Below are 26,757 nucleotides of genomic sequence, written 5' to 3'. Positions count from 1 at the left end.
TCCAATGAGCTTGGGACGAAGGAGGGCTGCTGATGGTGAGAAGGGCATTTCTCTGCCCACGCCCCTCGAGGCCACCTTTCCCTGGGGTCTGCCCAGCTCCGTCCTCCCCACCAGACTCTCTGGGGCCTGAGAGGCCTCCCCTGCTCCAGATGGTCACACTGTCCTTTGCATCCTCCCTGATTGTGAAGCTGGGGACTGCTGTCTTAGCTTCTGTGGTCTTCACTTCTGGAAGCCCATAAATGCCCGGCTTGGTTTCCCTCCTCCCACCATCCCAGGTCCCTTGCTTTAGCTCTCTACCAGACCAGGACCTCTATCATGAGATGTGTGATTTATTTTGCAAATAAGGGCTCTGGCTTCCTGATGCCTTTTAAAAAGACACTGGATACCTGAGAGCTTAATGAAAATGCTGACGGGCCTTTCTCTGGCTCCATCAGAGCTGCTCTTCCACAGCTGCTCCTTGCAGTGGAGGAAGTCCATCTAGCTGGCAGAGTCTGGGTGTCTTCATGGCACGGATGGACACGGCGGAACAATGCCGAGCGTCCGCCTCCACAGGGTCCGGTCTAGAAAGCCAGTGAGTGAGCGAGCCTTCTATCAGCTGTCAGTACAAGTGGAATTTTTCTAGGTATAAACCACCTTCAGAGGCTCACGGACATTAGTGTCAAAACAGAGCCCAAAGCCTGCGGTGAGTCCTGGCTCTGTCAGAAGCCGCTAAGCAGCTGTGCCCCACTAAGCCAGACATTTCAAGGCTCACCAGGACCTCCAAGATCATGGCGTTGAAAGCCCTCACTTCTAGAGGAGGGCCCTGAGACTAGACAGAGGAAAGGCCTGGACGAAGGTGAAACGACCAGGGAGAGCTGCTGTTCCCTCCAGGGTAGGGGGCGAGGTGACCACTGCGGTCCCTCCTAAGTCCCATGGTTCTAGGGTTTCTGAACAGGGGACAGCCAGGGTCAGGCCTGTACTTGCCAAAGATCCCACCACCAGATTGGGAGGCATGGATGGAAGAGGAGAGGGAGAGACGAGCACTGACAGACCAGGTAGAAGGCGATTAGAAGTGGGGACATCTAGGCACAAAGGGCCGGGTGAGAGGAGCAGCCTGGCACGAGAGAAAGGGGGTGGATTCAATGGATATGGCAGAAGAGAGCCTGGAGAATGCAGGCCAGTGACAGCATCCACTAACACTCATTCTTTTTTTTTTTTTTAAAGGCAATTGGGGTTAAGTGACTTGCCCAGGGTCACACAGCTAGCGTCAAGTGCACTAATACTCATTCTGACAGAGCTCTCTGAGGTTTGCAGATTGCTTAGATAACAGTACAAAGAGCTAAGTGTTCGCTTTCAGGTTTGCAGAGCACTTTACAAATACTAATGACTTGTCCAGGGGCACACAACTGTTGATTGCTTGAGGCAGAATTTGAATTCAGGTCTCCTGCTCTATGTACTATGCCAGGAATCCTCCCGCTTGCTTTCTTCACAACAGTCCTATGAAGTAGGTGGCATCAGCATTATTGTACCCATCTTGCAGATGAGAAGCTCACATAGGTTACACATGTCAGAGAAGGGATGTAAACAAGCTCTCCCTGACTCTGTCTACCCCAGCACTCTCCTATCTAGGATGACCCCAAGGTGACCAGGAGGATGCTGGCACTTCTGACAGAAATCGGGATGTCTGGACGAGTAGAGGGTTTAGCAGGGAGGTAGGCAGCTAAGGGGCCCCCGGGGGTACAGGAGAGAAGTCAGGTCAGAACCCACAGACTTGGGCTTCATCTGCCTCAAGACGGTGGCCGAGGCTGAGATAATGGAGTGGAGAGCCCCTTCCTAGGGCTGGACCTGCCCAGCCTCAACTTTGTCCTTAAGGCTCGGCACCGTCCCTGGCACACAGTAGGGACTCCAGAAATGCTTCAGCCCCACCCCACCGATTTTGCCAGGCTCATCCCTCCTTTTGGTCCCCCAAACATGCCGTGGCCACTGGTCCCCCTCCTTTTTCTCAGGGACTTTGTGTCTGAATTCCTTCTGCCGCCTCCTGCCCAGGCCGAGCTCCTGGGCCACCTCCATCCCGAATCTTTCCCTTCACTCCAACCCACACTAACCTTTCCCTTCTCTGTATCTGCCCTGGCCCAGCTCCAGGGATAACTAGACAGGCTCCTGGCACCCAGCCAAGGAGCAATTAATTTTATCAAATATTTACGAAGCAGCTGCTAAGGGCAAAGTTCTGGGCTAGGTGTGGGGAGCGCTGACACAGCCAAGGAAAAGGACCCTGCCCACTTGAGCAGCTGCAAGCTCCATGGCCTTCCTAACTCCCTCCGAGCCTTCACATGAGAGGAGGCCGGTCTGCCCGGCCTCTCCATGTGGCATCCCTATCTGCGGTTCCTCCCCACTGAAGCAGGAGGGATAGGCTGGGGGGAAACACAGCAGGGAGGCAGCAAAGTATGGAAGGGGGGGGGGGGCAAAGGCCACGCCCACCAGCAATGGGGTAGCAATAATACGGCCTGGGTCCCACCGCAGGAGGGCTGAAAGAGGTTTCATTAGGATGTGGAGGTTTTATGCTTTTTTTTTAAAGAGTGACTCCCTAGGGGGACTACTAACAATCTGTCTTTTCTAGTTCATGTACAAATGCTAAGTGTGGGCTGGCTTTGTTTTTAAATGTGTGGATGTGTTTAGAGAAAAGTACCTCGTTTTTACAGAAGTTATGGGAATCCCAAGTGGGTAGAAGGAGAAAGGATGAAATTGAGCATAAAGAAGTGTGTGAGTGTGAATGTGACAGTGTGCGTGAGCGTGTGTATATGAGTGTGTGAGGGTGTATGAGTATATTGGATAAGCATGTGACACTGAGTGTGAGCATGGGTATGTGAGCACAAGTGTGACAGCGTGTGTCTACGACTGTGACAGTGTGTGAGTGCGCGTGTGTGTCTGTTAAGATGACGTACTACTTCCCCAGTGGACTGTGACAGACAAGCCTCAGTCGCCCACATTCGCAGCCAGGCCCCCAGACAACCTCGACGGGTGAACTGGCTTGGTTTACACAGAGGAAGCCTGGGCAGGAGTGGGTCTCTGTGGGTCCCCACCCAGCTGCAGCGTGGCCCCAGTGACTGCACTGACTCCACCTGCTAAGACAGGCCCATAAAGCACCAGTAGCAGAGCCCTGGCTAGCAAGGAGCTCAGCGGAACCCCAACACACCCGTGGTTGTGATCGCAGGCACGTTGTGTATCCGTGGCCAGTAGTGATGCCTGTCCAAGACCTGGGATTTAATCCCTGCAAGGGCTCCTCCCACCCCCAGCAAATTCCAGTCTGGCTTCAGGCAGCAGGGATGGTCCTTGGACCCAGGCACAGTGGGCTCTGGGCGCACACACCCAGGCTCCTGTGGGACTTTTGAGGCTCCCTCTGTGCTGGGAAGAGGAGCAAGGATGGAACGTTGGGGACTGAGAACCATGACACTGCCCAGGGGCCGGGGGATTCCTTCTTTCTCTCTGGGTGGTTTTCTACCATGTGACTCGTTTCTCTCTCTGTCTTTTGCTCAGGTTTGACAGCGATCCCAAACAACATCCCATTCGATACAAGACTGATAGACCTTCAAAACAATAAAATCAAGGAGATCAAAGAGAATGACTTTAAAGGACTCACTTCCCTCTATGTAAGACTTTCCCTCCATATTTCTAAGATGTTTAATTGCATATGCACATGTATATAATGGGATGTTTGAGTTCAGCCATCTATCCATCCATCCATTCATCCACCCATCCACTCATCCATCAACCCATCCACTTATCCATCTATCCATCCATCCATTCATCCATCCATCTACCCATCCACTCATCCACCCATCCACTTATCCATCCATCCAACCACCCACCCATTCATTCATCCATCCATCCACTTATCCATCCACTCATCCATCCACCCACCCATCCATCCAACCATCCACTCATCCATCCATCCATCTACCTATCCACCCACTCATCCATCCATTCATCCATCCATCTATTCATCCATCCATCCATCCACCTACCCACCCATCCATCTATCCATCCACTCATCCATCCACCCATCCATCCAACCATCCACCCACTCATCCATCCATTCATCCATCCATCTATTCATCCACCCATTCATCCATCCATCTATTCATCCACCCACCCATCCATCCAACCATCTACTCATCCACCCATCCATCTACCTATCCACCCACTCATCCACCCATCTACCCATCCACCCACCCACCCATCCATCTATCCATCCACTCATCCACCCACCCAGCCATCCTTCCACCCACCATCTACATGTACACATATCTGTGCTAGACTCTCCCCTTCTTACAGTTTTAAGTAAAGCACTCTTCATCAGTGGTTCCTTTAGGTGATTGATATCCATGAATAACACAGTGACTCCACACCAGAGGAGGTCAGCTGAAAGCCCTAATTCAGTCTCAACAAGATCAAAAAGGAACGCCCCTCCCCCATAATTACCCAGACAAATGGCCACAGGGCGTATTCAGAGAAGGGAGACCCCCTCCCCGACCCCTCCAGGCAGCTCAGGCCACATCTGGAAAGTTCTCCCGGTCAAGAAGTGTTCCCTCATCTGCATATTTGTACCCCCCCCAATTCTGCTGTCTGGGGCCAGACAGAACCCTTAGATCCCTCTTCCACTGGGCTGCCCTTCCAGTTCAGTCATTCAATAGCTCCAAATCTACCTAACTACATTAACATCTAATTTGCATCGTTCCATCTTTTCCACAAGAAGGCCAGAGATCCTTCTTGAACTGAAGGGCGCATAAAGGAGCACGCTCAGTGCTCAGTTCACAGTTGCCTGGGACTCGGTAATTCTTTTGGTCTCTCACTGGGCCTACTGAGGCCTTCTCTGTAAAGGAAGGGGCTTGTGTCCTGGACCCCCGTGGCTGTTGGGTGAAGCCTACGCCTCCCAGCTCAGAATAATTTTTGTTGCCTGCATTTGGAAGGGCACCAAGGAGGCACAGTGGAGACGGTGCTAGGCCTGGAGCTAGGAAGACCTTAGCTCAAATCTGCTCTCAGATACTAACTAGCTGTGTGACCCTGGGCAAGTCACTTAACTACTGTTTGCTTCAGTCTCTTCAGCTATAAAATGGGGACAGTAATAGCACCTACCTCCCAGGGTTGTTGTGAGGCTCCAGTGAGCTCATTTTTGTAAAGTAATTAGCACAGGGCTTGGCGCACAATAAGTGCTGTAAAAATGTTAGCTGTTATTATTACAGGAAAGGCTAAATTCCAGTTAGAGATGAATGAAAACAGAGGCCTTTTTTTCATGTCCAAGTTCACAGACCCCTAGAAATAGATCCATGGACCAGCTCAGGCCAATTAAGGGCCTGCATGTCTGTGATCTCAAAGGCATCTTCCCCCTCTCTATCTATGACCCCAAGGAGTGTCTGCTGCTGGAGCTGGTCTTGGGTTCAACCTGACCCAAGGGAAAGTGGTCTAGGTAAAGGGCTTCCCCTGTGCCAGCCTCAAGGCACAGAGTCTAAAGGCAGCCCAGACCTGTCATTCGTAGCCCCCTTTATATTTGGAAGCTGCACAACCCCACGCAAAGCACTAACGGCCAGACATAAAGATGCACTCCATTTATCTGTCCTGGGGGTCACCTGCCTGGCTGGGCAGTGGCTCTCCTCCCAGAGGCCATGCACATGGGCATGTCTTTGTGGAATGTGGCCTCAGGGCCATGTCTCTGTTCCAGAGGTGGAAGGCTACCTGTGCAGGAAAAGGTATCTGGGGGCACAAAGCAGCAGAACCCCCACTAAATGAGAGCCACAACTAGGAAGTTACTGCTGCACTCACCCCAAATCCTCCAGGCTCACACCTCCTCTGACTGGTTTAGATCTAGTTAGTGTCAGTCAGTCAGTCAGTGCCTACTATGTTCCAGGCACTATGCTAAGTGTGACGGACACAAGGAGAGGACCAAGATCGGCCCTGCTCCCATGGAGCTCAGTTTCTAATGGGGAAAACAAAGGCAAACACCTCTGCACAAACAGGACAGAGTTATCAGAATAATCAACCGAGGGGAACTTCATTCACTAGAATGAAGGGGCATCAGGAAAGGCTTCCTGGAGGAGGTGGGATGCTGGGATGTGGCCAGGTACAAGTTCCTGAACCTCCTTTTCAGTCTCAGTGGAGAGAGCGCTGAGCCCTGGAGTCAGGAAAACCTGAGTTCAAATCCAGCCTCAAACGTGTCCTAGCTATATGACCTGGGCAAGTCACTTAACCTGTCTGCCTCAGTTTCCCTCCCAGGGTTGTTGTGAGGATCAAATGAGCTAATCATTGTAAAATGCTTAGCACAGTGCCTGGCACATAGTAGGTGCTGTATAAGTTATTAATTATTCTTCTGATTCCAGCTGTGAGTCTCCAAAGACCTCAAGGACCCAAAGGCATGACGAATTTGAAAGCCTTCTATCTGAGTTACAAAAGAATGTGATATGGCCCGGAGCTTCATGCTTGGGTTGCTTATAAGGACTTTCTGGGTGGGTTCCATGGGATCAGAGAACCACTGCAGTCCTGTGATTGGGAGTGAGCCTGTTTTCCGGCCACTTTCACGATCAACTATCCTCCCCCTCGTGGAGGCCAGCCGCGTTTTCTGTGGCTGGTCTTCCTATCCACCCACATGATTTGCTAATGATGAAATTTGGGACTCCGATCTGGCTTCCATTTTTGGCATTTCTTTGCTCGACGAAAACTGACGATCCAGTTTAGCTGGAGTCAGTGTGCCAGGCCAATGTGCTAAGGCAGCACTGAGGCTTCCAGGCCGAGCACTTTCTTCAGATGACATTCTCCCATGTCCCTTTTACGTCCCTCCAGCCAGGCTGAAAAGAGACCCAAGCAGGCACAGGCCCCCGTGGGCAAACTGGCACGATCGCAATTTATCTGGGGCCTAGAGAGTCACTCTTTTGCTCTACGGTCAGTAAACTCAGAGAACTAGAATAAATATTCCATCATCATCTGGGACAGTGTGCTTGAAAACTGTGAGCTAAGCCCTCCTTGGAAGGGACTCCTCAACACCTTCCCACAAGCACCCTTTAGCCTTAGATAATTATTAAAAAAATGCACAGATCTGTGGCTTCTAAGTTGGCCAAGAGACTAAAGGAGGAGATAGATATAAGGGCATGGACAGTCCTATCGCTAGAGGGTTAACTTCTGAATAATTCCACATTTGCTGATCTCATTAGTGGTAACTCAAGACCCACCGAGGACAGCCAAAGAATGCAGCTTTCTGAGTGATCAGGGACTGTGCTGCCTTGAGAGAGTCCCCAGCAGAGCATGGGGGGCCTCGAGGCTTAACTCGCTTCCAGGTGACTAGACTAGGAAAGTTAAGGTACAGCAAGAAGGAAAATCCAACGACCCACTGGGCTCCACAACAGTTTTCTGCCTTCTGCTGGTCCTCGGGGCTGCCTGAGATTCCGGGGAAATTCGCTGCTTGGGGGCCCGGTGCTGACTCTTACTGTTTCTGGATGACAGATTAAAGAGGCTCCTAATGCAAAGAAAAACACAGACCTGAGGAATCCAACCAAGTCTTCTCCAATTCTGTGGCTTTGATTCAAGACCTCTAGAAGAGCTGGATAACTGAGCTCTAAGCCATGTCAGTAATCCATCTAAGAATGCAAAGGTCCGCAGTCAATCAGTTGGTGCTCACAACGTGTAGATTCCCCCTCATACCTCCCCTACTCAATTAACTCCAATGGCTCCTTATCCTACACGACGCCGCCCCACCCTGTCTCTGAGGCTGTGCTGGGCACCATTCCTTTCTAGGCAGCCACATGAGTCTCAGTCTCTCTCCCTCTGTCTCTGTTTCTCTCTCTCTCCTTTCTCTTCTCTCTCCTTCCTCTCTTTTCCCTTCTTTCTCTCTCCTTTCTCTTTTCTCTCTCCCTCCTCTATCTTTTCGCTTCTCTCTCTCTCTCACACACACACACACACACACACACACACACACACACACACACACACATTCACTTCACGCTCCATTTCCCAACTCTGGGCCAGGCCAGGAGCACTCTCTCTTCAGCCCACTTGGAGAATCCATCCCTCTCTTTCCTCAAACACAGCTCATGCACCACAGTCTGCGTAAGAGCATGGGTGCCTCCCTCCCTAGCTGCCTGGAATTTATCTATTTGTATTCCCTGATACTTCTAGAGGCCTTTGTCTTCCCCCAAAGAACATCAGCTCCTTGACAGTGGGAGCTACTTCATTCGTTGTCCTTGTAACCCCAGGGACCAGCATCGAGCTTCCTGAACAGCAGGAGATTAATAAATACTTGTGGACTGAATAATCAACATTCACTAAGAACCTACTGTGTGCCCAGCACTGGGGATTCAAGCCCAAAGAAGGAATCAGTCTTAACTCACAAGTAATTCACATTCTTTGGGAGAAGACAAGTAAATTAAAACACCTAACAGTGGGAGGAGGAGCCAGCCCTCAGTTGCTCACTGAGGGAAGGATTCTCCTGGCTCTGCTCACTCCCCTCTGCAGCCGTGAGTGCGTGAATGCGTGTGTGTGTGTAAATCTTTCCAGGCTCCTCTGTATTCATCATGGCACTGCTTCTCCCAGCATAGGCAGATTCCATCACACTTCCAAACCACAGTGTGCTCAGCCATTACCCAACTGATCACTTCCAGCTCTTTGCTACAACAAACAACACGGCTATAATTACTGTGGTGTATATGAAGCTTTTCTTTTTGGGGTACGTGCCCAGCAGTGGAATCTCTGGGTCCAAGATACAGACATTTTAGTCACTTTATATGCATAATTCCAAAGGGCTTTTTGAGAATGGTTGTGCTGATTCACAGCTCCACCAACAATGTACCAGTGTGCCTATCTTCCTACAAGTCCTCCAAAGCTAACTGTTCCCAATTCTAGCCATCACTGCCAGTTTGCAGGATGTGAGGTGAAATGCTACATTTCTCTTCTTAGGAGTGATCTGGAGCATTGTTAATAGGTTGTAATTGTCCTTACCTACTGGAGAAAGCCATTTGAACGTATTTCTGTTTGTTGTCCCCATTATCTTAGATACCAAACCCTCACCAGACATATTTGATACAAAGATTTTTTGACTAGGTGGCTGCTTCCCTTCTTATCCCGGGCGTGCTAATGCTGTGTCACGTCATCTAATCAAAGGGACTGATTTTGTCTTGGGTGGTTGTCCCAGGTTGACTCCACACTCTTCACACTGAGTTACGGCCATGTGGGAGGTCCTGGGTGCACTCTCAATCAGGACACATTTTTGAGTACCTAGGAGGAGCTATGTACTGTTCTAGGCACTGGAGATGCAGCATGTACTGAGGCATGATGGCCAGGAAAAGCTGCCATAGTCTAAACATTCTCTGGGATAGTGACACTGGGTTCTGGTAGGTCCTTCCAACAGAGATGGAAGTCTCAATCTAGCCCCTTGCCACCATTTCTTATGCTCCAGATTATACCCACTGGTCAAATGCACAACAATCTTCACTTATTCATGTAAAGAAGAGTAATTACAGACCTAGGTCTTCACTATGGTGCTGGCCAGGGGGGGAGTGGGGCGAAGGGCCAGAAGCAAGAGATACAATAATGAACTTACAGTGTGACTGCTGCAGGCACCACACTCATCCTTAAACAAGAACCCCTTTCAGGTATCCCTGACCTCCAGTGACCTAGTCGAGGGTAAGGCCTGTAGGAGACTCGAGGTGCCCAGAGGGCAGGGCATCCTGGGCTCCCTGGGGGGCACCAGGGCAGCAGCCCTTCCGGTCAGGAAGACATCTCTTCCCTGGAGACTCTCTCTGCTTCCCCTGTGCCCTTCATACTTGCTCTCTACAAAGAGTTTCAAGAGTACTGAGCCCAACTGTCTTAGCATGTGCTGTTGGCGATTGGAACAACCCAATGAAAGGGGTGGGCTCAGAAATACCTCACCTCAGACTGGACCGCTGTGGTGCCCAGACTCCCACGGGATCCCCTCCCCTGGCTGATAACCACCCTTCTGTCTCCTCCTTCCAGGGCCTCATGTTAAACAACAATAAATTAACCAAGATCCACCCCAAGGCCTTTCTGCCCGTCAAGAAGCTTCGAAGGCTGTACTTGTCCCACAACCTGCTCACCGAGATTCCTATAAACCTTCCCAAGTCACTAGCAGAGCTGAGGATTCACGACAACAAAGTAAAGAAAATACAAAAGGAGACATTCAAAGGGATGAACACTTTACATGTCTTGGGTAAGTTCTTCCATATGTGAAAGAAATTGTTCAACTGTTACCAAATGTCAAATTCTTGACTTGAAAGAGTACTCAGAATGGTCCATCAGAGGGTCAAGTGGGTGCTTTCATGGACCAGGCATTTTCTTCCAGCAATAAAGGAAGCTGATGATAAGTAGCATTTTAAACATTGATGACTGACACTGATCTGACCAATGAGTGCCCTCGTTTATAGCCTAAGACATCCTGCCTGTTGGAATTCTTCCTGAGGGATGCAAGGCCACCCCAGAACACTAAGAATGGCAGAGGCCAGCGGGCATACAGAGCACTTTCCATGACAGCCCCACCCATGGCTACCCCATATTCTCTCCCACCTTACCTGCAAGTTCATCGAACCACAAGGAAGTCCAGAAGGAATCCCACAAGGATCATCTGGCTTCCCATCAGTCATTTCTCCCTCACACCTTTGAACCTTCAGGCTGGACAGGAGAAGTGCTGTTAAAACGACCACTTCCCTATAATTTAAGTCAGGTGAGCTCTGTATTTTTAAAACCGCCTCCACAGATCAGAGTAAAAGGGTAAATGTCTGAAATTCATTTCCTAGGCTCTGTTTGGCTAATGTGCAAGAAAAATTTGCTTATCCATGAGTTAATTCAACAAATATTTGTGCAATAAAAAGCGAACACAGAAATTGATTTGCAAAATACAGTTGACTATTGGTTATTTGTGCTTGTGGATTTGAGACATCACCCTTAACTCTGGCCACTGGGTACGCTCTCATCCCTGACTGCACATCAGGACCTGGCCAGGACCTCAAACAGGCCCCTTACTTACTGGAAAAAACAGAGCCATTTACAAAAAATCTGTCGTCCTTTTGCTCATGAAGACGATGGGGAGAAGTGACCTTCTATCCCTAGCACCAGCACAGTGCCTCGCAGAACACAGGAGGTGCTCCATCAATGTTTGCCAATTGACCAACAGCACTTCTAACGTCCGTAATGTTCTTCCTCTTCTTGGTTTACCTTTCCCAATCAAAGCTCAGCTGCCAGGCCTAAGCAGAATGCCTGAAGAAATCCTCCTGGATCCTATTTTTACAATCTCTTTATAACGTTCACCGGGGGCTCATCAGACCCTCTCTTGGACCCCAGGTTTGCAGCGTTTCAGGATTGATGGCTTGCATGTTCCGGTCTATATAGTAAGGCAGGTGGTGACAACTGCAGCCACAACAGCCAAAACAAAATAGGAAACAGAAGCTTTGCACAGGAAGCCATGCTGTGGAGGCTGCGCCAGGGCCCCTGCGCACTGGGCACCAGTCTAGTCTGTGGGTGGCCCCACTCCTGGGCAGCAAGCCTTCCCTGGAAGCCTCATTTATAAGATCAAATGACATCGAGGTAGCGCTTCTTTTTTTTTTGTTTTGTTTTGTTTTTGTTTTTTAATGAGGCAATGGGGTTAAGTGACTTGCCCAGGGTCACACAGCTAGTAAGTGTCATGTGCCTGAGGCCAGATTTGAACTTAGGTCCTCCTGACTCTAAGGCTGGAGCTCCATCTACTGCGCCACCTAGCTGCCCCTGAGGTAGCGCTTCTTTCAAGTCAGTTGGTCAAGGTGCATTAGTAAGTTCCTACTACGTGCCAGGCACTGTGCCAAGAGCTGAGGATACAGCGGCGCTAAAGGCTGGTCTCCGCTCTCGAGGAGCTCCCAGGCGAACTGGGGAGGCTCATTTCAAGCCTCATCCCTGCCCCTGGAGGACGGCGTCATAGAGATGATCACCTCCGTTTGACAGACGAGAAGAAGCGGGGTCAGTGACTTACTTACCCAAGATCACACGGTTAAAAGTATCAGAGGCAGGAGGGTCTAGGGCATGCTTCATCATCTATAAATACAAACCGCTGCACACGTGTAAAGATACAGAAGCCCTCTTGCAGCGGCTGCTGCCATCCAGACCCATATCCTGAGTCCTTTGTGCCCGTCGGAGCTGGACGGGCCATGGGACAAGGCGGTCTGGAGGCAGAAGTCTCGAGGAGAGGGTCTGGGGTCCAGGGCTCCTCCTCCGGAACTGCCTGCCCGGGGCTCAGCTCTGGAGGAGCCGGCCGGACGGCTGAAGGAGCCCAGACCAGACTGGTGGCTCTCCTGCACCCTTCTCTGAAGCAGGACATGGGTGAGCGCAGGTTTTCTTCACAATACGTATCTGTTAGTGATGTTTTTTCTTCTTCCTAGAAATGAGCGCCAATCCTCTGGAAAACGAGGGAATAGACCCAGCGGCCTTTGAAGGTGTCACTGTCTTTCACATCAGAATTGCCAACGCAAAGCTGACTTCCATCCCCAAAGGTGCGTGCTCCCTGCCATTTAACTTAGCGCCAAAGTGTCTGCAAGCGGGGACAAACTGAACGCTGAGGGGTCACTGGGCGGCAGAGGAGCACCTGCGGGCACCTGCTCAGTGCCTCACCTTTGTCAGGGAGGGAGGGGAGCCTGGGGGCTGAGCACTCAGTGGGAGGAGACTGCAGGATTAGAGCCACGGGGAAGGCTTCATGGAAGAGAGGACTGGCCGCTGGGCGCTGAGACGCAGAAGGGCATGGCGGCCACAGGAGCGAAGACCGGGCGCCAGCAGCGTCTGCTCTAGGAGCAGGGCTGGGTAGGACGGGGTTCTGCTGGAGTGCAGAGAACAGACTAGAGGAGAGGCCCAGGAACAATGGGGAGGATGCCGGGAGGCCGAGGGCGGTGTCGGGGTCTGCCCCTGAAGCATCCTGTTTTCCCCCATGTGTGAGTTTACTTATGGAAAATCTTCCCAGGTAAATCTCACAAATATGTTATTGTTCAGCTGTTTCAGTTATGTCCAACTCTCTGTGACCCCATTTGGGGTTTTCTTGGGAGGTACGGAGGGGTTGGCCATTTCCTTCTCCAGCTCGTTTTACAGATGAGGAAACTGAGGCAAACAGGGTAAAGTGACTTGCCCAGGGTCACAGTCTTCCTGATGCCAGGCCTGGTGCTCTATCCACTGCGCCACCTAGTGGCCCACAAATCTCACAAAAACATTTCCCCAAAGGTGAGTAATATGTTCCCCAGCTCCTGTATAAGTTTTCAAATTAACATATACAAATGAGCAGAGGACAGTCTTTCTTCCATGCCTCAGAACACGTAAAAGGCAAGAGGCTTCATAGGGCCTCCAAACAGATAACGTAAAATACCGGAAGCCTTTACAACAGCTCTTTGGGAAGGAAAGGAAAAACACCTTCTCGGCTCTCCGTCTGGCAGTGAGTGCAGTTGTGGCCCAGGCAAGAGGGCCAAAGAACTCAGCTGACTATGACCGTCCAGAGCCTATCGCTTCAAACTCTGAAGTTTCCTTTGAAGTAACGGTTTCTTTTCCCAAATTATGTAGAAGGTTTGCGGTGACGAAGGTGATTTCAGAAGTTTGAGAGGCAGGAAAGGGCAGCCCACTGACTTAACTATTGCCTGAGATTCTTATGGCTGGTCTTGGAAACCTCTAGCCAGCTCCTGTCACGTTGGAGAGCTGCGTCTGTCGCCTTCCTGACTTTGACAGGGCCTGATAAAACAACGTGAGGCTCTGAGGCTCCCCACCTCCACGAAAAGCGCTGGGAACCATGTTCTCCTTCCTGATCTTTTAGGAAATCTGGTAACAGAACTGCATGTGCTAAAGGTCAGGAGCTCACCGGAGAGTCTGTTGCACTCTGGGAGAGCCGGGACACAACCATGGTTACACACACAATATACACACACCTACACCCACCCACACACACAGAGGTGCAGGCTCCTCTGGGGCATCTGTGTCTGGGGGCAGCTGTGGAGGCTTCAAACAGAACTCTGAGGGGCTGCAGCACGCTCAGCCTTCTCCCCATGTGGCTCTGGGAGGCTTCACTACTACTGAGCCCTCTGCCAGTGGGGCCAGAGATGGGGGAGCAAGGGATTCTGACCATCCAGTCAACAAGCAATGATTGAGCACCTGCTGCATGCCAGGCACTCAGCTAAATGCTAGGGACACAGAGAAGCAGCCAAACCAGGCCTTGGTCCCCAAGCGTTCCCAGCCCCACGGGGGTACAACCTGGAGAAATAAGTCACAAGGTAAATGCGGGCTAGATGGGGGAACGGAACCTGGGGCTAGAACCTGGGACTATTCTTCAGCTGAGGCAGCCGTGCGAATCCACAGGGATGTTTCACTTTTACGATCGCGCTACAAGATCTTTACCATCTGTGGCTTTTTACACGGTTTTTCCATGGAATTTTCTAACACCAACAGTCCCCGCGCTCAGCGGGACAGACCTGATGGAAGCTGGCAAGGAGTTAGCCCCAGGAGGCCGCCATCCTTGTTTCTGGAACGAGCACACGCAGTAAAACCCAAACAAGATGCTTTGGAAGCTCAACGGCTTTTCCAGTCTCCTCCGGCCCACAGACACATGCCCCGTTCTCGTCTAGGACCGAAGCCCAGCGCCGTTCAGCAGAACAGACGTCAATACCTTCCAAGCTTCCCTCCGGTACATTTGCAAAGCACACAGCGGGAGGATGAGAGCGCAAGGCCCCGCTGGGCCTGGGCTCAGGATGGATTCCCAGAGACTCGTCAAAGCCTGTGGTATCGGCTTACCTGGGAAAGCATCCTGGACGCCAGGCTTCCAGACCACCCACCACAGCTTGCTTTTAACAACAGGAAGTGGCCGAAGCAGCCAGGGCCGCCAGGACAACCTCAAATTAGCGACACCGCACCTATCGGATGCATGGCGGCCGAAGTCGCAGAGCGCTAGTGACTCAGAGAGGCAAGAGCACTCCCGAGTTTCTTTCCTCTGGCCACCTGGTATCCCTGGTCCAAAAGTTATGTGCTCCACAGAAACAGATAAAGGAGAGAACTTTGTCAAGTTTTTACTAAGAGAAAGCGAAAGAGCAAAAACAAGCCCTCCATCTGAAGTCCCATTCCCAAGGAGGAGGCATTGTGATGAGGAGGAGACACCAGGCCAGAAGGGACCAGGCACTGCCTCCTGCAGACCAGGGGCCTGGGGCCTTGTCTCCAGCCCTCGCCCCGCCCCTCCCAGGGATCAGGAAGGGGGAGCAGCTTAGCGAGGAAGAGCAAGGGGGGCAGAACACAGAAGGGAGTCAGCGTTAGAAGCCTGGAGAGCCGAGAGGGACCAAGCCGGGAAGGGCTTTCGATGCCAAACAGCCCTTGATCTGTACTGCGTCCCGAAGGTAGCAGGCGGCTTTTGGATCAGGGTGACGCACTCTGAGCGGACGTTTGGGAAAACCCAATCTGGCCGATGAACCCCAGAGGGAGGCCTGGGGTGGGGGACCGTCCCGAGACCCTGGGCGGTGGCTGCCCTCTTCAGCCGTGGCCAAAGCCTCTGAGGGGTCTCCCTGCCTCGAAAATCCATCCTCCCCCAGCCCGAGTTGGCTGCTGTCCCTCATGCTTCTGCTTGGCTCGGGCTAAAGACCCTTCACGAAGTGGGGGCAGCCTCTACTTCCCTCCGCTTCTTCACCTCCTGCCCGCTGCAGGCAGGCTGGCTTTCACGCTGCCCAGGTGGGCCCTCCGCTGTCTCTTTGAATCCCCAGCCTCTTCCAAAGCACAGCCCAGCCCAACCTCCCACAGAAGGGGTCGGCCCAGGCCTTAGGAGAACCCCCAATTTAGTCGGGAAACTAGAGTCCGAAACCCTGGGAAGCAAAATAGAAACAGACCACCTAGTCCTGAGGGCAACCGTCCAGAATGACGTCACAACAAATGCTCTGGGGGCGAGAATTCCAACTGCCCTCATTCTCATCAGTTGTGCCCAGTGACGGCTACTTCAGGGCTACTTTACCTCCTCTGTGCAGAAAAGGAAGGAAACCACCTACTATGTGCCAGGCACTGGGAGAAGCACTTTGCAAATATCATTCCATTTGACCTTCATAACCAGTAGGTGCTGCTATTATCCCCATTTTACAGGTGAGAAAACTGAGGCACTCAGCGGTGAAGTGACTTGCCCAAGGTCACAAAGCTAAGAAGTATCTGAGGCTACATTTGAACTCACGTCTCCCTGACTCCAGACCTAGTACTCTATGCTCTGCTCTCCCAGCTGGACAGAGGAATGTGTTTTCTAATGCTATAGCTCATGAGCCCCCACTGGTGTGCTCTCATCATGACAGTCAGTTCATATCAATTAGCCTGCCTTATGAGCTTTTACAAAGAGGTTTTACTAAGGTGACAGAGTGAAAAAGAAATGGTACAAAATATCCCCCCACCCCACCCCCAAATTGGTAGCAAATCTCCTGTCAGGGCACACCGAATCTAGGGGAAAAGGGGCTCCGGCTTGTTAGCAAACACACAAGGCAAAGGTGGCTCCTGGTAGCAGCTCCTGGTGCTGGAAGCCTTTGTTCCCTTTTTCTGGGGTGCTCAGCAAGTTCTCTTCGACCGGCTCTTTGCCGGGCTCCTCGTGGAGCCGTGAGTCTACCTTCCGACGTCACATCCAGTCTGTTACCGGCTTATGATGCAGACGCTGCTGCGAGCCACCGCTGTCTAAGGAAGCAAGGCTAGGATGTCAACGGGAAGATACAAGTCTAAACTTCTCTGGACCCTCAGAAGTTGGAAAGGTTCTTCTCCAGTCATGAGACAGGAAAAGGAGACTGAGGCTAACGTCAAAGCTCTCTTCCTCCCCGGGGCTTGGCTGGAATCCTTCGCTCTAATCTAGTGGCTGAAACAGAGAGTTTACAGCATGACCAAGACTCCTCTGCCAATCTAAGCATGCTTCCTGGGAGATGTCAATCCAGGGAATAAGGACTTTTCTTATTTAGCCTAAAGTCTTTGACTGATTGGAACGGTTACCATCTGGTTAAGGAATCACTTCCTTTAAATGGGGCAGCCAGGTGGCACAGCGGATAAAGCACCAGGCCTAGCTGTGCAACCCTGGACAAGTCACCTAACTAACTCTGCCTCAGTTTTCTCACATGTAAAATGAGCTGGAGAAGGAAATGGCAAAGCACTCCAGCATCTCTGCCAAGAAAACCCCAAACTGGGTCATTGACAGTGTCACAGACAGGACTGAACAAGAACAAACAGGGTAGAGCGATTGGGTTGATTCACACAATAAAGCCTCACCCTTATAACTAAGAGATGGCACAAAGCAGTCCGTAATTAATTACCCAAGTGAGTGACACAGACTAAAGAGCTCAGGGGAAACTGAGTCCACCCAAAGGGAAGTATCGGGGCTTGAACACAGGAAGCCTTGAATGCTAGGCAAAGACTTTAACTCTAGCTGTGTGACCTTAGACAAGTCAGTCACTGCTCGATAGTGAAGGGGTTGGTGCGGAAGATCTTTCTGGCCAGGCTGGCTCTGAAACACTCACAGGATCAAGGAGAAGACTCGCTCGGCACAAGTGATGTGCTGCCAGCATTCCCCTAACTCCTCATGCAGTGACGTGGAGCACCTGTGGGCTTCCCCTGCACTAAGGCGGCCCGCCAGGGGCCTTTCTTTCATGTAAGGGCTTTCCTGGTTTCTCCCTTGCTGTCCAGACAGATGCCACCAGAACGACGATGCTCTTAAACAGGTGCAGAGGGGTTCCCTCCAACTCCCTGCTACCAGGGCAGCCAGTGTCCCAGGCACTGCAGCTGCGAGCAGCAGAGCCCGCCACGCACGTGGGAGCCAGGCAGAGGCAGGCGGGTCTGGGGGCAGCACCGCACCACCCCTCCCAGCCCCACCAGAGGGAAAGGCTGGGGCGGGAGGAAGCCTCTGGACACCCTCGTCTACAGAGTGGGGCCATGTCCCTAGGAACCTTTCCCAACTCCAGTCCCTGGGATCTGCCTTTCCCAGGAAAACGGAGCGAGGCCAGGCAGAGTTCCTACCTGCCTCCACTTCACCTCGATGAATTCTTTTTCGTTCCTGTTTGTCTTCGATATTTCAGAGCAAGTCTGGCTCCGTCGTCTCTAAAACTGACTTCTCTGTGCCTTCAAGTCCTTTTCTTCCCCCTCCATAAGAGCAGGGCATCCAAGGCAGGGAGGCGGCTCGCTGACAGCACAGTGGCCTCTGACCCTGGTCAAGTCACTTAACTTCTGTCTGCCTGTGTTCTCAATCGTAGCACTTATCTCACAGGGCGGTGTTGGGGATCAAAGGGGATTATATTTGTCATCATCATCATCATCATCATCATCATCGTCATCACAGAATCTCCACAGGTGGAAGGGACCTCAGAGACCCACACAGTCCTAGACTTCAGTGAGAAGGGAGTGCACGGGAGGTGGGAGGTACAGCAAATGCAAAGGCATGGAGGTGAGAGATGAGGCTAGAGAAGCTGGAAGGTTAGGAGGGGCCCAGGTCCGTGCAAGCTTTAGAGGAGATTCTAGTTAATGCTCTCAGTAATTGGGAGAGCAGGGGGAGGGTGCAAGAGTCAGCCTATACTTTATTTGACTCCGTCCGTCCCCACAGAGAGCTCTAACCCACTGCCTTTCTCCTTCCTCCCCGTCAGGCCTCCCATCATCTCTACTGGAGCTTCATTTAGATGACAACAAAATTTCCACTGTGGAACTTGAAGATTTTAAGCAGTACAAAGACCTACAAAGGTAAAACCACATCAGTATGTGAATTTGGAAGCTGAGTTGCATGCTATACGAGGAAACCTCCTCTGGGGCCCAGGTGGGGCATGAGCCTCTGGTGGCCTCAGGGACATCAGGCCATCTATGGACAGCTTTGGGCCTGCCGGGGGGTGGGGAGGCATCCCCTCTGCCACTGATGGAAAATGGAGTGGATAAGACGGTGCACAGGGCCTGCCACCACCCCCACCTCTCATCCAACGATGCTCAAAGAGAGGTTTTCCCAATGGAAACGCTTTACCAAGTGAGGAAAAGTTGTCACTGAATGCTCAAAACTGGGACAGTCTCACTGGGAGCTGGGCAGAAAAAAGCCATGTGTTGACCAAGCCAGGGCCAGGCCAGGCCTGGCGTGCATCGAGCCTCCATCTTTTTATTCTCTTTTCAGGCTGGGCCTCGGAAACAACAAGATCAAAGACATTGAGAATGGAAGTCTTGCAAACATTCCACACGTACGAGAAATCCATTTGGAAAAGAACAAGCTGAAAAAAGTTCCCCCCGGATTACAGGACCTGAAATACCTTCAGGTAAGGTCTTCTGCCCAGGCGGCCGACCTGCTCTCTCAGGTTTTCAGAGAAAAAGGGTAACTTAGGGTTAGGCCCAAGAGAGCACTCTTCAGGTACGAAATCAAGAGACAGACAAGGTCCACCAACCTCATTCAAGTCCCTCCAATAGGCCTTTGGTTATTTCTGCTTCTGGTAAGAAGCCAGGCCCCAGAGAGGACGCATCTTTGTCTCCTCTTCCATTAAGAGGCGGCCGTCTCTGCCCAGGCCATCACCTCCACCCTCTTCTGTCTCCTCCAGCAGATCGCCCCCCTTCACTCATCTGCAATCTCTCGCTGCCTACTGGCTCATTCACTACGAAATCCATCCATGCTTCCCCCCGGCCCCATGCGACCCTTCCATCCCCACTAACTAGCCTCCTATGTTATGTCTCTCTTCAATAGGGACCTGCGCTTTCTCTCCTCTTAACCCCTTACTGTCTGGCTTCTGACCTTGCCCTTCCACTGAAACTGCCCTCTCCAAAGTCACCAGTGCTGTCCTAGTTGCCAAACCCAGTGGCCTCTTCCCAGTCCTCACTCTCTTCGGCCTCTCTGCAGCCTCTGACACGGCAGGTCACTCTCTCCTCTCTGGGTTCATCTCCACTCTCTCCTGGTTCTCCTCCCGCTTCTCTGACGCCTCCTTCTCTGTCTCCTTTGCTGGATCCTCCTTCACATCACCTCCTCCGACCATAGATATCTCTCAGGGTCCTGTCCTGGGTCCTCTTCTCCCTCTGTCCTACTTCACTAGGTGATCTCAGCAGCTGGACCGAATGACCGTCTCTGTGCTGAGGATTCTCAAATTTACCCATCCTGCCCCAGCTTCTCTGCTGACCTCCCATCTCACATCTTCAACTGCCTTTCAGACATCTCTAACCGGATGTCCAGTAAACACGTCCAAAACAGACCTCGTTCTCTTTCCCGCTAACTCCTCCCCGCTCTTAACTAGCCTGTTACTGTAGATCACAACACTATCCTCCCAGACTCCCAGGCTTCCAACCTAGGTGCCTTCCTGGACTCCTCACTCTCTCTCCAGATTTTGAGAAATAGTGAGGTCAGTGTATAGGGGCAGCTAGGTGGTGTCATAGTGCACAAAAGTGGCAGGCCTGGAATCAGGAAGACTCATCTTCCTGAGTTCAAATCTGGTTTCAGACCCTTACTAGTCGTGTGACCCTGGGCAAGTCACTTCACTATCTCTGCCTCAGTTTCTTCATCTGTAAAATGAGTTGCAGAAGGAAATGGCAAAGCGCGCCAGCATCTTTGCCAAGAAAACCCTACAGTGGGTCACAAAGAGTCGGACGTGACCAAACGACAACAAACAGGTGGTGTACCTCGGTGATTCAGTGCACAGAGAAAGGTAAAAGGGGCCGTGTTTGGAAGGGTGGTCAAGATCAAAAAGAGTCCTTCAAAGTAGATCCTGGTGGTGGGGAGCCGCTGGAGCCTGACAAACGGAACGTGAGCCGGTCAGACCAACTTCAGGGAAATCTCCTTGAGAGCCGAGAAGATGGATTAGGGGTGGGGACATCACATACATCCAGGAGAAAAGTGATGAGGGATTGATCTAGGACTGTGGCTGTCTGGGCGGAAGGAAGGGGACACATGCAAGAGATGCTGGGGAGGGAGGAATGACGAGGTTTGGAGGCTGAAGCAGAGTGGGCAGTCAAGCACGAGACATGCTTTCGGCGGCCGTGACCAAAGGCTCCGATGAGAGCGTGGGCAATAGAAGTGAAAGAAACCGGGCTCAGAGAGCGGAATGCCCACATTCTGACTCTCGGGGCAGGGCATCACGACGGCCGTGTGTCGGGGGAGAAGGAGGTCCTCCACCTGCAGGAAGCTGAGGAATTGTTAGGTTGTGTTGTTAGAGGGGCTGCTAGCGTTCACGAGGAAGTCAACAGGGATCCTGGTCAGGGATGGGTGACAAGCGCTCTGGGGCAGTGACCGGGAGGTGTGCAGGCATCGGCCACCAGGACAACGACGGGGCTGGGTAAGCAGACTGTCTGGAATTCCACGGTGGCAGGCTCAGTACTGGTGGCCAGAAGTAGGGGGCAACCCAGAATCAGCAGGGGGGCACACTTGGGACCTCAGCAGGCATCTGGTCCAGCCCATCGGTCCACAGCACCTCCTCTACAGCAGCCCCAAGGGTCAGCTGGGGTTGGCTTGAGGATCTCTCAGGGAGGAGAAGCCTCACTCCCCGAGGCAGCCAGTGCAGTTCACTGAGGGGGCCGCTGCTTGGACAGCCTCTACAGAAGGTTGGGAGGATGTGCAGTTCTCAGGGGAAAGGCTCTGAGGATACAAGGCTAATGAAAAACATCCCTGCCTTCAGGAAGCTTCCATTCCCACCTGGCATTGCCTTCACCTGCCTCTGGGAGAGAATATTTCACTAGCTGTCTAATTCGAATTGGAATTCCCCAGCCGACACCAGCAGCGAGGCTCTACTTACTTGGCACGAGGGTTATGAAAAAGGGAACAGGGGCCACGGGCATGTCTTTACTATGGCCTTCAAGGGTTGCTTCTCGCCTTTTGCTCCTAAGAACTAGGGCTCAGATTCCCTCCACAGGTTTTAGAAATGCCTTCTGCTCCCTTCCCCAGCCCCCTGTACACACACAGTACCCTGTTGTTAATGGCCAAGACAATAAAGTCACACCAAGCTGCCTATACCGTGACACCGGCTAGCACGGAAGGACCCCCAATACCTTTGAGGGCAGCCACATTCTTCAGGACCCCTTTAGTGGCCTGGCAAAGCTCATGGACCCCTTCTCGGAATTATGTTCTTTAGGGTTTTAAATGCTTCAAATAAAATCCATAAGATTCCAAAGGGAAACAATTACAGTGAAATACTTATCAAAACACGAGGGGAAAGGCTCAGCCTGTCTTGTGGAGAGCCCTTACTCTCCTCTCCGGGGTCTCCGGGGTTCTGACCATTTCAAACCAGAATCTGTGGAGCCACAACCCCAAGCTCCTGCCATCCTAACTCCCTGGCTTTAGCCATCTTCCCACACCAGCCCCGGTGAGCTGGCCTGGCCTATCCTCTGGCTAAGTGTCCTCTGCATCTTCTGGTACTCTGCCCTTCCAGCACTGTGCTGGCAGGACTCTTCAGTCATCCTTCCACAACCTGTTCAAGGAGGCTTTGAAAACTCCTTCCCCCCCAAGGCTGTCCTGAACTACAAACGAGAACCAGGGCACTTATGGTCCAGGGCCACCGGCCTCCATCTGTGCTCCCTGCCCGCGGCACCCTCTCTCCTCCTCCCTGCCTCCACCTCCTTCCCTGCTTCCTTACAGGCGCAGCTAAAGAAGCCTGTCCTGGTGCTCCCAGATGCCGGTACCTTCCTGCCACAATTCCCACCAACTTGCCCCGAATATGTCTATCCACCACCAAGCTGTCTTCTTGTTTTTAACAGGTGATCTTCCTCCATTACAACAATATCACCAAAGTTGGAATCAATGACTTCTGTCCCACGGTAACAAAGAAGAAGAAATCCTTATATAGCGCCATAAGTCTATTCAATAATCCCATGAAATACTGGGAAGTCCAGCCAGCCACCTTCCGGTGTGTCCTAAGCCGAATGAGCGTCCAGCTTGGGAACTTCAGAAAGTAGTGCTTAGGAAGGAACCCACTGACCCGAAAGGCCTCTACAGGGCTGCTTTCAGGATACTTGAAGTCTGTTAAGGTTGGACAACTCTCACCCCCGGTTAGTCTTTGATTTGGATGTTGCAAATACGGCACACAATTTGACAGTTCCTTCCTTCATTTACTTGGCAAAAATGATGGCAGAATTTTACAAAAATATTGGCACACACTAGCAGTTAGGGGGACACAAATATCCATCTTAGCTTCTGTTTGCAGAGATCTTGTCAAATGACACGCTTCAAAATTTCTTTTTTTCTTTTAACTAAAAATGCAAGATAACAGGCAAAGACTTTGCCCTTATGACTTTTTACTAACCATTTTTTTTTTTTTTTTTAGTTTTTAGGCAATTGGGGTTAAGTGACTTGCCCAGGGTCACACAGCTAGGAAGTGTCAAGTGTTTGGTTTGAGGCCGGATTTGAACTCAGGTCCTCCTGACTTCAGGGCCAGTGCTCTATCCACTGCGCCACCTAGCTGCCCCCTAACCATTTTTACAAAGGAGAATAATGCATGCAAAATGTCTGAATTCTGTATAGGCCCATTCACTGCTAGAAAACAGAATCGATAAGGACAGTGGCATCAGGGGCTATAACCAGTGTTGCCCTGTTCTATCACTGATGAATCAGGAAGTACTGTAACGTTCTCTTTCTAACGCCACGAGTAGGAGTGGATAACAGGAACTCCTCCTGGGCTCACAGCAGGGGATGTCTGGTCCACGTGTCCTATGACAGCCAACAGAGGTCACTGCCACCTGCCGACCTCCTAGTGAGGAAAGGTGGGCTCGGGCTGGATCACATGTTTGTTCTTAGGGTAGTTACAGAACCTATGTAGAAAAACTATGTATGTAGTGAGTTAGTGGGTTTCTATCAGAACAAGTCTATAATCGCCTTCGCCATTATACTAGCTATCTTTGTATGCTTTTCACGTCATATTGCTAGACGATGTGCAATTAATTACACAGCGTAACCTCACTACCTAGGGCATCTTTGGGGAGATCCGTCGTCCTCACCTGGTCCGAGGAGCCCGGGTTCTGGACCATATGTTTTACGGTCTAGAACCAAAGATTCCCTCCAAGCTGATCAAACTAGGTAGCATTAAAAGATATTTGTTTTAAGAGATCTGGTAGCTTATGTAAAATATACAAATATTTAAAGTTTTATCTAAAAATCAGGACTATTTTCTATATCTCCTTACCTATATATTTATTAGTGGTATTCAAGATAAGTTAAGTAATATTTGAGAATAAGGAATACATTATTAAAGATGTTTGATTCATATCCAACTTTACTGTTTGGCATTAAGCTGTTTTTTTCTCTTGCCCAGGAACAGAAGACATTTTACAAAACAGCTTCATTAAGACACATTAGAGCCTGAATGATCACAGGGGCCTCCTTAGTCAGAGCTGACAGAGAGAGCGCCAAGGTCTTTCCACACTTGGTTGTACTTTGCCCTCCCCCACCCTCCCACCATCCTGAAAGGCAGAACCAGGCAGCGCCAGCAGGAGTGCTCCTCCTGCCCTGTCCCAGCCCCTGGGGCGGGGGGGGGAGGCCTGGGAGACTCCCAGGGAGGAAACTCCTTCCACCAAGGCAGAGACACACCTGCTGTGCAACACGTCACACACACACACACATAACATATGCATGTGGATTATACACAACACACAAAAAACATAGACATGCATATACGTGCAAGCATACACACATCATATATTATTATAACATGCATTGTGTTACATGACACAGAATATAATGTGCCATGCATGTTACACATGTCTATCTACGAAGTTATGTGTCATTACAGTGCTGTGCTTATACATACATGTGCCGTGTGCATGTACATGCATGTCCCCCCCAGACACGGAGCAGGGCCCTGGGAGCACCCCACTGCAGGCACCAATAGCCCAGATGAAGCACATAAGCCCAGCACTGCTTGTCAGGGCTGTGGAGGTTAGAGGAGGCCAGGTTTGGGGGGAGGATCTGGCTTTGAGCCCCAGCCTGGCTCCTTACTGCCTGTGGTGGCTTCTTGAGTGAGGCACAACCGTCTGGGGTCTCAGTTTCCTCCTGAGAAGGCAGGGACTTAAACTAGAGGACCCCTAAGGTTTCCTTCCTGAGCGACATCTTCAGACTCTGTAAAGCATCAAATGTTAACGTTCTGAAAAAAATAAGCCAAACTGGAATAATTCTGCTGGTCTGAATTCTACATTGTTAACTTAAAAAATAAAACTCTCCTTCTGCAAAAGCAAGAACAAAAATGGTCTAAAACTGGTCACAGAATCACCAGAATGACTTGTTTGGGCAGGGGCAGGGGCACCCCCTATACTAACAGCCTTCACCTCCCAGGGCTGTCATGAGGATTGAATGAGTCTGTATTTGTTAAGCACTCAGCAGAGGGGTGGGCACACAGTAGGTGCCATAAAAATGCTTCCGTTGCTGTTCAGTCACGTTGGACTCTCTGTGACCCCTTTTGGAGATTTCTTGGCAAAGATACTGGAATGGTTTGCCATTTCCTTCTCTAGTTCATTTTACAGATGAGGAAACTGAGGCAAACACGGTGAAGTGACTTGCCCAGGGTCACACAGCTGCTAAGTATCTGAGGCCTGATTTGAATTCAGGAAGATGAACCTTCCTGACTCCAGGCCTGGTGCTCTGTGCACTATGGCGCCCCCTGGCTATTCCTCTTAGGATACACGGCACAAAATAAATAGGAAACGATTCGAGTCGACACCTTGGACATAATCACCCCATTTCATCTGCCCACGATCTCTTGCTCAGACATCTGTTTCCCCCGCACGGCTGGAAGCCGCGTTTCCTTTGAGTTTCCAAATAAATCCCTAATAAGGATCCAAGCCTCCTGCATCCAAGTCAGGGGTCTTCTGTGCGCTCTCCTGGGCCGGCAGACCTTGCCTGGGGCTGCTCTAAGCGAAGCCCGCTGGGTCCAATCAAGTCACCAACGCAGGTCTGCGGGCCGGGCGGGCGCTCTCCTTTAGAAACCCGCCACCTGTTCCCAAAGCTCAGACACAAGGGCCGGCCAAAGGACCCACCTCCCAGTCCTCCAGCGCACGCAGAGCCGGGAGTAATTAACGTGGAGACGAGTCATGAAAGAAGCCTTGTTACTGTTACTGTTTCTGTCTGTTAATTTGTTCCGGGAAACACCAGGCATCCTTACGAAACCTGCACCAAAGTGAAGCTGCGGGCAAAGTGGGGACTTTGCTTGAGCGCGAGGTCATTTCAGAGCACGGCTTGGACTGCTCCGTTCCTTCATCTTGCCTTTCACCTTCACGGCAACGTTTCTCTTTCCCTTCGTTTGTTGTTTTCAGCTTAAGGTCTCAAACGACTAGCAGGGGGAGGTGGATGGTGGAGGAAATACAGGAGCAGTGGGTGAAATGCAGGTTTGTAGGGTTCCAACGCTGGCCCAGTCACTCCGCGGTCTGGAACCCGGGCATCCCGGAGGCCTGAGCAGCTACACTGCGGGCAAGTTCTAATCCGCCACGGGCAGAAGGACTGGGATAGGCCCGGGAGGCTTTGCTGTCCGATAAGTATTTGCACCTTAAACGCCAGGAGCAGAGGTGAGAAAGAGCCATCCCAGGAGGTAAGGGACAGCAAAGTGAGATCAACAAGTGGGTGGCGGGCAGCCGTCTACACTAACCTGGAGGACAACAAGCACATGCCAAAGGCACAGATCCACTGGAGCTTCTGGGAAGCTCAAGGCACACTAGGAACAATAATGGACCTGCTGCCACCTGGATATCAAGAGGAAACCTGCTGGCATGAGGAAATGGGGAAGGGCAGGGGGTCTGACCACCTGTGGGCTGTAAACATGCAGAGGAATGGGGTAAAGCAAAAACCGATCCTACCGCTTCCCTTCTCGAGCCCCCAAATCT

General features: G+C 51.3%; 2 protein-coding genes across 2 annotated transcripts in view; one reads left to right on the top strand and one right to left on the bottom strand.

The window, feature by feature from the left end:
• ASPN (asporin) overlaps positions 1 to 23,266 on the top strand; it is a 33,017-nt gene extending 9,751 nt beyond the window's left edge. The window contains exons 3-8 of the mRNA XM_027835898.1: positions 3,514 to 3,626; positions 9,973 to 10,186; positions 12,381 to 12,491; positions 18,594 to 18,687; positions 19,103 to 19,241; positions 22,651 to 23,266. Coding sequence (XP_027691699.1) covers positions 3,514 to 3,626; positions 9,973 to 10,186; positions 12,381 to 12,491; positions 18,594 to 18,687; positions 19,103 to 19,241; positions 22,651 to 22,848 — 869 coding nt within the window. The 3' untranslated portion in view covers positions 22,849 to 23,266. The remainder of the gene's footprint in view (positions 1 to 3,513; positions 3,627 to 9,972; positions 10,187 to 12,380; positions 12,492 to 18,593; positions 18,688 to 19,102; positions 19,242 to 22,650) is intronic.
• Positions 1 to 26,757, bottom strand: part of CENPP (centromere protein P) — a 192,431-nt gene that overhangs the window by 96,637 nt on the left and 69,037 nt on the right. The gene's annotated exons all lie outside the window — the stretch shown is intronic.

The sequence above is a fragment of the Vombatus ursinus genome, unplaced genomic scaffold (genome assembly GCF_900497805.2).
Source record: "Vombatus ursinus unplaced genomic scaffold, bare-nosed wombat genome assembly UNPS02014817.1, whole genome shotgun sequence".
NCBI classification, from domain to species: domain Eukaryota; kingdom Metazoa; phylum Chordata; class Mammalia; order Diprotodontia; family Vombatidae; genus Vombatus; species Vombatus ursinus.
This window is presented reverse-complemented; position numbering and strand designations above follow the sequence as displayed.